Source organism: Neomonachus schauinslandi, chromosome 15 (genome assembly GCF_002201575.2).
Source record: "Neomonachus schauinslandi chromosome 15, ASM220157v2, whole genome shotgun sequence".
NCBI classification, from domain to species: Eukaryota; Metazoa; Chordata; class Mammalia; order Carnivora; family Phocidae; genus Neomonachus; species Neomonachus schauinslandi.
Window position 1 is genome coordinate 20,030,864 of NC_058417.1, and position 13,254 is coordinate 20,044,117.

Below are 13,254 nucleotides of genomic sequence, written 5' to 3' on the forward strand. Positions count from 1 at the left end.
GATAGCATAGGTTGGCAGTCAATCAAAGTTAGCTTCATTGGGATTAACCCAACTTCTAAACAGTAGAGACTTGTTGGGGCGCCTGGGTGGCTCAGTCGTTAAGCGTCTGCCTTCGGCTCAGGTCATGATCCCAGGGTCCTGGGATCGAGCCCCGCATCGGGCTCCCTGCTCCGCGGGAAGCCTGCTTCTCCCTCTCCCACTCCCCCTGCTTGTGTTCCCTCTCTCGCTGTGTCTCTCTCTGTCAAATAAATAAATAAAATCTTTAAAAAATAAATAAACAGTAGAGATTTGTTTAGATAAACTATGGTATCTCAGCCTGAGTAAATACTGCTTAACCCTGTACAGTTAAATTAATTTCATGGATCTGGCATTATATGAAATCTATATATTGATTGCATCTAGGCAAAAGCACATCTGTAAATGACAACTATCTGAAGCGAGAGTATAAGAGATTAGATTTTGGGGCGCCTGGGTGGCTCAGTTGGTTAAGCGACTGCCTTCGGCTCAGGTCATGATCCTGGAGTCCCGGGATCGAGTCCCGCATCGGGCTCCCTGCTCAGCAGGGAGTCTGTTTCTCCCTCTGACCCTCCTCCCTCTCATGCTCTCTGTCTCTCATTCTCTCTCTCTCTCTCTCTCAAATAAATAAATAAATAAATAAATAAAAGGTTAGATTTTTTTCTCTTATGAGAGCTACTTACATACAAAAATATCAAGCTTAGAAAAGCTATCTTAGGGGCACCTGGGTGGCTCAGTTGGTTAAGTGACTGCCTTTCGGCTCAGGTCATGATCCTGGAGTCCTGGGATCGAGTCCTGCTTCGGGCGCCCTGCTCAGTGGGGAGTCTGCTTCTCTTCCTGACCCTCCCCCCTCTCATGTGCTCTCTCTCTCAAATAAATAAATAAATAAAATCTTAAAAAAAAAAAGAAAAGCTATCTTAAAGAAATGTTGTTAAAACAGGTTATGCAGGCAGTCCAGGGACGTTTGGGTCCTGACCTATGAGGGTGATGTCCTGAGGGGTAACTATGGTCTTTTCTAGGGGCTTCAAGAGATAGCAGAACCGCAGTGGTGATGAGAAGCATGGGGAAAGATGTTAGTACGTAGTTTTTAGGATCCCCTTTAAGTAGGGTCTCTAACTCCTTTGGGATTTATATTGTCAAGATGACATTGAACAGGGAGACTGAAGACCTGGGTTCTCATCCCAGCTTTACCACTAGCTGGCAGTGACTTTGGGGCAGGTCCTTTATCCTTTTCTGACGTCATCACCTAGTAGATGGGGTTGGGATAGATTTTGGAGGCTCTTTCCAGCTCTGATCTTTGATGGTTCTGTTATTTTATATAGTTTTACTCCTTTCTTCTCATGTCCAGGTATTATCCATGCAGCAGAAGAGAAGGATTGGAAAACTGCATACTCCTATTTCTATGAGGCGTTTGAGGGTTATGACTCCATCGATAGCCCAAAGGCCATCACATCTCTGAAGTACATGTTGCTGTGCAAAATCATGCTCAACACGTAGGTGCACATTAACTTGGGGATATGAGAACTCAAGTTCTTCACCTCAGTTTCTGCCATGCAGACATAGCTTGCACAGGGAGTGGGGCTGGTTAGAAGCAGCAGCTGCGCCTCTGGGGCTTGTTGACATAAGGTGGGAGGATCGAAGGTGTTCCAGAGCGTTTTTGCTTGCTAGTCTTTGAGAATCGGGGAGACAGATTAGAGAAATCTCCTTTCCAGACTCTTGGAGTGTTCTCATCGTCCTGCAGTTATTCTGACCAGGTTGTTGCTGAGCACCAGAGGGCCTGGAAATAGCTTACAGTCCAGCACTGGCCAACTGGGCCAACCAGAATGGGCGGGGAGTTAAGGAAGACATTAGGGAGAGGTTTGAGAAGGGGAGCAACAGCAAGTAGGACAGATCTTTTTATAAGGAATTCTGCAGAATTTATCCACATTCCTTTGGGAATAAATGTGATATTGACTAGGACTTTTTGGATCTTCGCATTACACAGGGCTTGTGTTTTAACAAGACCTGTTGTCCGGGGATTTGACTTAGATTTATCATCCTGCCTGTTGGGTCTATTACTTTTGGTACATTCATTGTGGCTTTCTTTTTAATGCTGGAGTTTTTCTACTCTTCGATGCTGGGCTTGGGCCTAGGGTAGAGATAGCCTGGCTTCTATGAGGTGAGGGACATAATGAGTTTAGGGGTGGGGACTCTTACCGTCGTGGGCAGGCTTCTCAGTGAAATTCTGAGAAAAAGAAATTTGCTTAAACCCATACTTAGAAGCATAACGTCCTGGAGCAGGGACCAAGTATGTCTTTTTTTTTTTTTTTTTTTCTAGCCCTGAAGATGTCCAGGCTTTGGTGAGCGGGAAGCTTGCACTTCGGTATGCGGGGAGACAGGTAGGGAATACCTTGACTGTAATTGTCATCTCTGCTCACTCTGAAGCCAGTCCATTGTCAGTCATGATGCCCCATGAGACCGGTGCTCTTCATGTCTCCATTCTGTATTCTCTGCGTGGCCCCCCCGCCACTTCTTCTGCCACCCCTTAAGCCCATTCCGTGTATTTTCTGTACTGTTAAATCCTTGGCCTGGAGGGTCAGTGTTTGGTGCTTTAATGGACATAGGGAGTTATAGAACTGAAGTGTAGCATTTGCACGAGTTAGGCTGCATTTAGCTTTGACCAAAAAATTTATCTATCATGAGCCTGACTTGCAGACTTAACGTGTGCAGAACATGAAGTGTTGGATTCTCCAGGAGTCTGGACCTTGGTAAGGTCTGGTGCACATGTGCTTTATAGGGAGGTTGAAGTGCTTAGTGCAGGAACTGGGTTTTGAAGGCTCACCCGAGTGCTTCTCAGTACCTTTCCATTCATGTCCTGAGTTTTGAGTGTGGTGCAAGAGGCCTTTGATAGTCGGTAGCCCCTTTTGTGCCTGAGTAGGTATGGGTATGACCTGTGTAAAGGTGGTCTCAGATACCTGGACTATCCCTTCTTTGTACTTTGTTTGATTATCAGTAGTAAAGTAAAAGTAATCTTTCTAGATTCCAAATGCATTTGTCTCCAAACAATAGACACATTAGCAATCTCCTGTCTTTGGAGGGATGGCCACAACAGACGGTTTCTTTCTTTTTTACAAGTGACCCTAGTTTTGGGCTCCTAGTTTTGACCACAGTAATAGTTGTTATTACTATAGTGAAGGACCTACTGCTCTATCTAGAATTAGAGTTGAGGGAAATGGGCTAAGAGAGGTCAAGTGTCCGGGACAAGGGACAAGGTCAGATAACTATTAAATGGTGGAGCCAGACTTTAAACTTGGGTTATCTGGCTCTTAGTTCCAGGCTTTTCTCATTATGACATTTGTTCTGTCTATGGGACAAAGGCCGAGACAGGATACATTAATGATTAGTTTTGCACCATTTCAAAGTCTGCAATATAACACACACCATCCTTATGTAGGTGCATAGGCTGGTACCAGAAGAGCTCCTTCTGGTCCTTTGTACCTTGATGACAGCTTTCAAGGAGGTGTCAGGACAGACTCTCAGAAAGATTGTAGATTTGTTGCTGAGTGGAGACTTGGTAGCTTGGTGAGGTGCCTTTTACAACCAGGTTAGAAGGTGACCTCAACAACTGATTGTACCTTCCTCCCTCTGTGGCATTTTTTTTTTTTTAAGATTTTATTTATTTGTCAGAGAGAGAACACAAGTGGGTGAGTGGCAGGCAGAGGGAGAAGCAGGCTCCTCACTGAGCAAGGAGCCTGATGTGGGACTCGATCCCAGGACCGTGGGATCATGACCTGAGCTGAAGGCAGTTGCTTAAATGACTGAGCCACCCAGGCATCCCTCTCTGTGGCATTTTAACATTGAGTGTAATATGGGTGGCTCAACCCTGATGAAAGTAGACCCTGGCTCAGGCTCTGTACCACACCTAGCGGAGTAAGACTTGATGAAGCACAGGTACGACCTGAGGCTAAGGGCAAGAAAGAGTTTGTGCGCTTTGGGGATAAGGAGTCTTGGAGGAGGGGGAAAGAGATCACAGTTCTCTGGTCATTTTTTCTTTTAGCTTGTTATCTTGGGAGAATGCTATATAAGGGCCTTTTTTCTTTTTCTTCTTTTTAACTTCCTATTTCCTAGTATTTTTAAGTCATTTCAGGTTTCAAAGGGAGATTGGTTGGGACACAGTGGTGGTGTTCTAGCTCTTCTTCCCCGGCCTCTGAAGAAGATCAGTGGTGGGGTGGGATCTTCCTTGCAGCCAGAAGTTGTGTGGACATAGCATACTGCTTAGGACATTTATTGGGTGGGATGTGAGTGTGCAGAGTAGATCGCTGTCACTGTTTTTCTCTTTACTCTTAGACAGAAGCATTAAAATGTGTGGCGCAGGCTAGCAAGAACAGATCACTGGCAGATTTTGAAAAGGTAAGCATGGTATTGGGTTGGTAGGGAATGGGTGGAGGAGAGGGGCATTTACATACTTAAAAAAACCTTTTTATTTGTGAATAATTATAGTTTCACAAGAATTTTCGAAGATAGTACACAGTGATCCCGTGTACCATTCACCCAGTTTTCCCCAGTGGTTACGTCTTAATTACAGTACAGTATCAAAGTCTGGAAATAGTTAAGCACTTTTGTACAGTGAAACTTGTTGAGTTGTAATACCTCATTTATATATAGTACCTTTCAGTTTCAAAAAGCTCTTTTCATCTGGGGTGCCTGGGTGGCTCAGTCAGTTAAGTGTCTGACATGATCTCAGGGTCCTGGGAACAAACCCCACGTTGGGGAGTCTGCTTCTCTCTCTCTGCCCCTCCCCCTGCTCATGCTCTCTCTCTCTCTCTCTCGCTCTGCTCTCTCAAATAAATAAAATCTTAAAAAAAATTGTTCTTTCATCTTTTTTCACCTTGATTTTTCACAGCATACCCCTTCTCTGCATTTTATGGTTGAGGGAGCGGGGGCTCAATGAGGGTGCCGGAAGCCCCCCGGCTCACATGTCAGGGATCAACGCCAGCCCTGCCACTTGTTCCTCGGCTCCAGAAATGCCAACTCTGCTTCTCTGGGGGCAAAAGAGAAGTCTTGATGTGTGCAAACGGACCAAAAGACACTTCCTGAGGTTGACCTTCCAGGCTTGCTTTGCCTCCTGTGACTTTTACTCATTGTTAGCAAAGGTTGGAAATGGGAGGAAAACATGCCTGAGCAGTAGAGTAAGACTTGTATATTCTCTTCTGAGCCTCTCTTCTCTGAGTTTAATGACCAATTTAATAAAAACAAACGTAGATCTAGGAAGAAAAACTTAGTGTGGACGGAGGCTAGACCATTTGGCTCTGGCTGTCCCTGAGATTCATCATCTTCGTTGAGCTTTCTTGCCAATTTCACTTCCTTACTTGGCATGATTTGCTTGCTTCTCTTAACACCTTATAGCACATCTGACAGGCTGGATATTGAGACCATTTCTCAAAATAAATTATATACATGAATAAACAAAATAGACTAGATAATTTTATCCTAAAGTTTGGGATGTTTGATGGGACACTTCTATTAGTAGGGGTTCCTTGGGGTAAGGGCGTGGGAAACATGAGGGCTAAATAAAATTAGGTGTTTTGCTTTCTGTTAACTGCCCAACTCTATGTTGATGTGCTTGTAAAAGTCCACGAGCCAGTTGTGGGATTCAGCATTTCCCATTATTTTTTATTTCTTACTTTATAAGAGAGAGAGCGAGCAAGCTCGCAGGCACAGAGGGGGAAGGGCAGAGGGGGAGAGAGCAGGCTCCATGCCCAGCCCGACATGGGGCTCGATCTCAATGACCCTGAGATCATGACCTGAGGCAAAATGAAGAGTCAGACCCTTAACTGACTGAGTCACCCAGGCACCCCAAGCATTTCCCATTATTTAACCTCAGAATTCTTTTTTTTACCCCCCCCCTTTTTTTCCTGGATACCCTCTTTGCTCTGTGGGATACCTGGGGATAACTGCTTATGTAGTGGATTTGGCTTTCAAGCTAAGCTGTTCTTGGGGCTTACATGGTTTGGGCTGTCAACGTGAGGCTTTCCAACAGAAAGATGGTGCCTAGAAAGGGCTCCATCTTTTAGTTCCTGATGTTTCTTTTCTTCTTCCTTCTGTCATAACTCTTTCATCTCAAATCCTCTAGAACTTGAGTCACCCATGTGTTTACAAGGTCCAGCAGACTACTTAGGAAGCCAGGGGTGGTGGTGTGGCTTTACATGCTTCTCTGTGCCAATCTCTGTGACCGTCTTTCTTGGCAGGCCCTGACAGATTATCGGGCAGAGCTCCGGGATGACCCAATCATCAGTACACACTTGGCCAAGTTGTATGATAACTTACTGGAACAGAACCTGATCCGAGTCATTGAGCCTTTTTCCCGAGTTCAGGTGAGGACCCTCCTGGGGACTCTAGTTCTTCTCTGGCTAGGCATCCTCTCTAGTCCCCTCCCTTCCCACACCTATCCAGAATAGGAACTTGCTTCCAAGACTGTGTCTGGTGGGCAAGAGGCTTGGGCTTTTCTTGACAGAACAAGAGTTGAGGGCGAGCTGTGGGGTGGAGGCTGGTGAGATTGCCCCTGCTTGTCCCGAGTGCAGTCTGCTCCTTGCTTCTGTAGTCACTGTGCATGTGGTAGACGTCTGTGTTCCAGGGGTGTGGGACAGGAGTGTGTATTGTCTAGTGATGAGAGGCAGGCAGGCAGACCGACAGAGCACGAGAGGCCTGAGCCTGACCAAAGAGAGTCTGCCCCCGGGGAGATGCTCGCTGGGTTTCAGCGGATTTGGCAATCCCAGCCCCACCCTGCCCCCAGGTTAGAGGTGGAAGTGGGACTCTCAGTGTCGCTGTCTCTCTGCCTTTTTTTGTAGATTGAACACATATCTAGCCTCATCAAACTCTCCAAGGTAAGGAGTCCTGAGCTTGTCTTGGGAGCAGGGACGGGGAAAGGGCCATGTGGAGGCGGGTAGCATTTCCACTCAATGGGCCTTGTTGGAAAGTCCTCAAACTTCATAGTGTGGAATGGGGACCGTGAGCTCAGAGCTTGAGTTACATTGTTGCTGTTTGGTTTACAATTCATTTGCCCTTTTATACAGAACTTTCTTGTCAGTGTGATCTTTGACTAGTGGATACCGGTCCCTTTAATCATGTGCTTTGATTTTAGGCCGACGTGGAAAGGAAATTGTCACAGATGATTCTTGACAAGAAATTTCATGGTGAGTAACAGTGGTGAAGCAGTTGACACATCACGTTCTTGTTTATCTTGAAAGGAGATGTTCCATTTGTTTCACCTGGTAGCTCCGTACGGTTGTCGCCCCTCTTATCCCTGTGATGAGAGAGCATAATAAACATGCCCAAATAGAACACAGAGATGATTTCTGGTTCTCCTCCTTTCTGGAGAAAGGGAGGCAGCTAGGGAGTGGGCTGCTTCTCAAGTGCCTTTTTGTCTAATCCCTTCTTTTACCTGGGTTGCCCTTGTGTTTCCTGCAGGGATCTTGGACCAGGGGGAGGGTGTCTTGATTATTTTCGATGAACCCCCAGTAGATAAAACTTACGAAGCTGCTCTGGAAACAATTCAGAACATGAGTAAAGTAGTGGATTCCCTCTACAACAAAGCCAAGAAGCTGACATAGGTGAGTGCTGGCTCCGGGCCCTGGGCCAGGGCAGCGCCGTCTTCTGCCTTCTAGACTTTTGAAAGCATCTGGGTGGCCTCGAAGCTTCCCTGAATGACACTGCTCTGTCTTCTCTTGCAGAGTTGGATCTGTAGCGGTCCTTTGGAGAGTGTGTGTGGCGGGAGAGTGAAACCTTTGGGGAAAATGCTAGGAGATCTTTTTTCTTTTTGTTCTACTTTTCGCTCGGAAAGTTTTTAAATCCTCATTTGGTGCATCTGTATTCCAGCCAATAGGTGTGCCAGTTTTCATGTAATCTTTACTGGCCCAACTTGGGAGTGGGGAAATTGCTTAAAAAAAAAAGAAAAAGAAAAAAAAAAGGTTATTCTAAATAAAAGGAAAAAGGCTTACACTACCTAAAGCTGTGCTCTCTGCCTCCGGGGAGAGGGCCACAAAGCCAGGCGCCCCGCCAACCACTGGGGCTCCTAATCCACCTGCTGGGCGTCACCTCTCCTCCTCTTCAGAATTGGGTGTTTGCCTGACCATCAAAGCAACGACTTTTTATTCTGTTTGTACTGAACCAAAACAAACAACTGTGTATAGACTGCTATTTTCTTTTTTATTTGAAACGAGGTGTTTCGGTGTTCTTTCCCCTGCCACATGGCCTGTCACCCGCCCTCCCCCCCAACAATGGCTCCAGCAGACTGGCCAGAGGGCCCGCCGCCACCGCCGCCCCTGCACAGCTCCGCGCCAGCCTGTGGAGGAATGGGGACGAGGCCAGGAGCTAGTGTCCACCGGCGCCACACGGGAGCAGTGTGGGCCCTTGGGGGGCCTGCTGTGCATGTGGCTCTTTTTAACACAGTAAACTAGATTAGATGTCAGTGTTTTAATTGCCCTTCTCCTCTGCTCTTCTCTCTGTCCCTTCTCTTTCCCCTCTCAACCAGGAGACCATCCCATGTCTCTCTTCCTCCCTCCTTCCCCTCTAGGGGAGTCAGGCTGTCTGAAATCCATCGGCTTCTCTCCCTGTCCCACTCCTCCTCCCGCTGTCAGATGGATTTAGTCTTTTTTTAAACAAGTGAACATTGGAAATGAGACTGTGGGGTGTGGGTTTTCTTTCTTTTTTTCTTGTTTTTTTTTTTTTTTAAACCTTTGTTGTCGGGTTTTCGAGCAACCTCATGTCCCCCTCCCAGGGAGCTGCTTTATTTACCTCTTAGAAACCAAACGGCTGGGAGGTAGAGCATTGTATTTCAGCATGCTTTGTTTTATGATGAGATCACATAGAGAAGCTTTCATGCCATTTGGGCAGGTAAGCTTCTGCACCTCTGTCGTGCCCAGCTATATTTCTGCCTCCTCTCATCTGTCTTCTCTTTTCCTCCTCCCCTCATGCCTCCTTCCTTCTGGCCTCCTTTTCTCTTTCTTTCCCTTTCTCAGATTATCCTTCCAGGTTTTCGTAATAAATTTATATTTTGTAAAAGGATTTTGTTGTACCAGGTTTTGCATCCTCACTGAATCTGACTGGCTTTTACTTTCCTCTCCAAAATCAGGTTTTTGTTCTCAACATTTCTCCCCATCATGTCCAGTCACTGTTTTGGTTTTGGCACCATCAATATCAAATGTACAAACGGTTCTTGCTAACCAACACCAGGTATATCTGATGTTCAGATGAGTTCCAATAAAATTTTTTTTTTCAAAAAGTGTCCTTTCTTGAGTGCTGGAGGGCTTCTGATCAAGTCCACACAGCTCTGTAGCCTTCTAGACTGGCCAAAGCTCTGGTACCTCATTTGCTTCATGAGACCTTTAGATCTGGGGTAAAGTGGAGGGATTTGGATAAGAAGGTTGGTCGGTAAGGTCTGAAATGGGAAGTGGTGTGCAGGGATCCTTCTGTTTTTCCAGGGCAACATGGTCCAGTGAGGACAGGGGGTTTGGGCTGGAAGAGCCTCTGCTGCTTCCTTGGTGGGGAATCGTGGTGTGAGGGTTGTATGCAGTCATACCAGTGCAAGTGCCTGGAGAGTCCTGACACTCAGTTGTGGTTTTGTTTTTAGTTGAAACCTTCAAAAGCAGTGATTTTCATTCTGCCCCTCAGACCCTGGCAGCCGTTCTTCTGAGGGGCCCTGAGGCCAACTAGGGGTGAGGGGGGAGCTCTCACCGCCAGTTCCACTCTAGTCCCAGCCACTTTGTTACTTTGTTTCAGTTTTGTAGAGTATCTCTATAGTTTCTACAGTTGCACTTGCAGGAAGAATTTTGCTTCGCTAAGGGACTGTAAGAACTATCCCCAAGGCATCCAGCCCTGTAGCTGGAGAAGGGGGGGGGGTTCTCCAAGCCTAGGGCTGCCCAGAGGGGCTCAGTCGGCAGCAGCCCTTCCTCTGCTCCCTTTGCGGGTCTGACGACCTCCTCTAGACCTGTGCTGTCCACTGTGCAGGCACTGGCCACACGTGGCTGTGGAGCCTTTGACATGTGGCTAGTTCGAAGTGTGATGCATTGCAAATGTAAACAAACCAGACTTCAAAGACAGTATGAAAAAAAATGTAAAATAGCTCAATTTTTTTTTATATATATGTGAAATATTTTGAGCATAATGGGTTAAATAAAATATATTATTAAAATCCACCTGTTTCTTTTTATTTTTTTATGATGTGGCTACTCAAAAATACTCAAATATCTATGTGGCTTGCATTTGTGGCCCACGTTATATTTTTTTGGATGGTGCTGCTCTAGACCTCCAGGGCTGCTTTCCCTCGCTGGCCTCAAGGGAGCTAGGTCTGGGCACAGTTGAGGGGATCGGGTGGCCCAGAGGCTGGCCTGGGCCTGGCTTCCTCACCTAGGGACCCTTCCTGGCACCAGGCCTCATGTGCCACAGCTTTCTTGTGTGCTGATGAGACAGCACTGGTATTGGGAGCAGAGGCTGAGGCGCTTGGCTCTGGAGCACTGCTGCGTGCTAGTTATATAATCTGTGCTGCCCAGAAGGGCCACTAGATGCTGCTCTGTGATCCCTGAAGGAACAAAGCACGGCTGCCTCAGAAGCCAGGGCTTAGCCTTGCTTTATTTGGAGCCCTTTCTGGAAGGTAGCCGGCCAGAGCCTTGTCTTCTCTTTCTCAGGGTGGTATGGGGATGGGGCCATGCAGAGGACAGGGATTCTCTGGTGACACATGGGAATATCAGCCCAACAGTGCAGATAACAAGCAGGCTGGCCCTTCTGGCAGCTAGAGATAGGCTATAGAATCAATAGGCTGATCGATGGTGGGGTTTGGAGTGCTTTCCTGCAGTTCTCTGAAGAAGACTGGGAAGAAAACAGCTCCACTTCATTCAGCTGGGTCTGCATTCTGGGCCTTGATTCTGCCATTTTCGGTGGAAGATTGCCCTTTCTTCCTTGCCTTGCACTGGAGCTGTGACAGGAGCTTTAGGGTGGTGGCGGTGGCGGCGGCGGCGGTGGGTGCCTTGAAACAGTGGGCACGGCAATGGGGGTGGACAGGACTTCCAGACAACCCCTTTCCTCAGGCACAATCGCAAGTGGGCTGCCAGTGCACATTTCGTTCATGTGCTGCAAACATGGCTTTGCCTTTGACAAGTGTGAGGAGGCTGAGGTAGTAATGCAAAGAGCTGTTTTTGAAGGTGCTAGGGAAGGCTGGCTGGACAATGGCGAGAGAGGATACCAGAGTGTGGCCAGTCTGGAAAAGGTCCGGGCAAGAACCTGCTGCTTTGGTTTGGGAAATCAAGTGGGGTAAAGTGGACCTTGGTACTGCCTGCCATGAATTGGAATAGCTGAAACTGAAATTTGTAGGTACAGGTACCAGGGTGGACCTAAGGGGAGGCTTACAGGCTTCGAAATCTAGGCATATTTTGTGAAATGGAAAGCATTTAACCTTTGCTCAACACCAGAATCTGAAGGGGACCTTGAGAGGCAGTATGGACAAAGGCCTACTTGGGAGCTGGGCCTCTCCACCAGGGGCTGGAGGGAAAAAGGCTTTGCCTTGGAGAGAAAGAGAGTCATTGGGCCAGGGGACCTGGAATAGATTACTTCTTCAAGCTCCTTACTAATAGGGAAGGAGGGTTGAGGACCGCTCCATTTCAAGAGCAGGCGGGGGTTGTACACAGAGGAACATCCGGAGGGAGGGCCCCATTGAGCAAAGGGCCGGCTTTCATCTAAGTTAAGATGACAGCTGCTGTGGATGTTTCACAAGCAGCCATCTGCATACAGAACAATGCATTTTCCATTATGTGGTCACCAAAGTCCCTAAAGCTTTCACTTGCCACTACTGACAGAGAAACGGCTGGGTAGTACATATACGCATTCTAGTACTTTGACTCGATAGCAGCACTGTCCTGTGTAGGGCCGTGGGCAGCACTGGCAGAGCGGGCCCAGGTTGACAGCCTGGAGTGGCCAGGAGGCCAGGAATTGGGTAGTTAATCTGGATTACTGCTTCCTTATCTTTTGGTCCAGAGGTGATAATCTGGATTAAGATAGGGTTTGAATCTTCTGTTTCTCCGGTTTGTGGGCAACTCAATCAGTTTCCAGAACCAACTAAAAGAAAAACAAATGAAGAATGGCTCTTGTGAAGGATGTGAATTCTTGTCTGTGAGAGGAACTGTTCTTACTAGAGTCAGAATTTTACAACTTGGCACCAGATCTTCAAATGGTACATGGTTAGCATGAAAAACATAGGAATCAGAGGATCAGAGGCTGGTTTGGAAGAGCAGTGGCTTCAGTTTTACTATAACTGATAAGAGGGCCAGTGGTAATGTCGAGGTCACATTTGTGAAGGACTGGCCCGTCTCTGGGGCAGCGGCCCACCCTGGGGCCTCAGAGCCCTGTCCCAGCCAGGTGGGTGCGGGAAAGCCAGTCTCTGTTTTGTGGACCAGCCCAGAACTGCCTATGCCTCTCTGGCTTAGATTTCTATTTACCCGGGCTCCGGCCCTTTACCTGAGGTGCGGGAATAGAGGCCACGGAGGGGGAGACGTGAAAGTCAATGGGACAGTCCATCCGGATGCGAGTGGCTTCAGCAAAGGCTTCCGCCTCCCACCGCCACCCCCCCCCCAACCCCCGGCTCAGGGCCTTCCTCCTCGAGTACCTAGCTTCTTCCCCGCCGGACGAGGATGTTAATGGAAAAAGGAATCTCGGGGCCCCGGCCGGCCTCTGTGGATAGCTTCTCGCGCGGCAGCCTCAGCTCGGGCGAGCCGCGCGTCGCCAGGGCGGGGACGCGGCCGAGAGCGCCCCCGCGGCCCGCCGCTCCGGGTGTCGCGGCGGGAACAAAGGCAGCACGTGTCTGGGCGGGGCGGTGGGCGGGTTCAGCCCTCGGCCCCGCCCCCGGCGCGCCCCCTCCCGCCCCCCGCCCGGCCCTAGCTCGGCTGCGCGGGGCGCCGGGGACTCTCACGCGGCCTGGCGGCTGCTGGTGCGACGGCGCAGAGCGGGCGGCGAGCGGTGCGGGAGGGGCGGCCCCGAGAGGCAAGGCGGGGCCGGCGCCGCGGGTACCCGCCGCCACCGCCCGAGTCCGGGTCCTAGATGGGGTGCGGCGAGTAGAGGCGCTCGGGCTCGCGACCGCATCCCTGCCCGCACCGCGCGCGGGGGTGGCGCTGAGGACCGCGGCGGCCCGGCTCCCAGGCAGGAGCAGGCCAGCTCGGGCCGGCGCGTGGGCCTCGCGCGCGCGCGCGCCCCCGACAGGGAGGCCGCTGAGGTGCG

At 48.9% G+C, this 13,254-nt stretch overlaps 1 protein-coding gene across 2 annotated transcripts in view; it reads left to right on the forward strand.

Annotated features, from left to right (window-relative positions):
- The window catches only part of PSMD11 (proteasome 26S subunit, non-ATPase 11), a 29,295-nt gene extending 19,985 nt beyond the window's left edge, over positions 1–9,310 (forward strand). For both annotated transcript variants that reach the window (XM_021704524.1, XM_021704525.1), the window contains exons 7-14: positions 1,364–1,508; positions 2,333–2,393; positions 4,342–4,404; positions 6,243–6,368; positions 6,843–6,878; positions 7,136–7,187; positions 7,462–7,604; positions 7,725–9,310. In XM_021704524.1, the coding sequence (XP_021560199.1) occupies positions 1,364–1,508; positions 2,333–2,393; positions 4,342–4,404; positions 6,243–6,368; positions 6,843–6,878; positions 7,136–7,187; positions 7,462–7,604 (626 nt within the window). In that variant the 3' untranslated portion in view covers positions 7,725–9,310. The remainder of the gene's footprint in view (positions 1–1,363; positions 1,509–2,332; positions 2,394–4,341; positions 4,405–6,242; positions 6,369–6,842; positions 6,879–7,135; positions 7,188–7,461; positions 7,605–7,724) is intronic.
- The last annotated feature ends 3,944 nt before the right edge of the window (positions 9,311–13,254 follow it).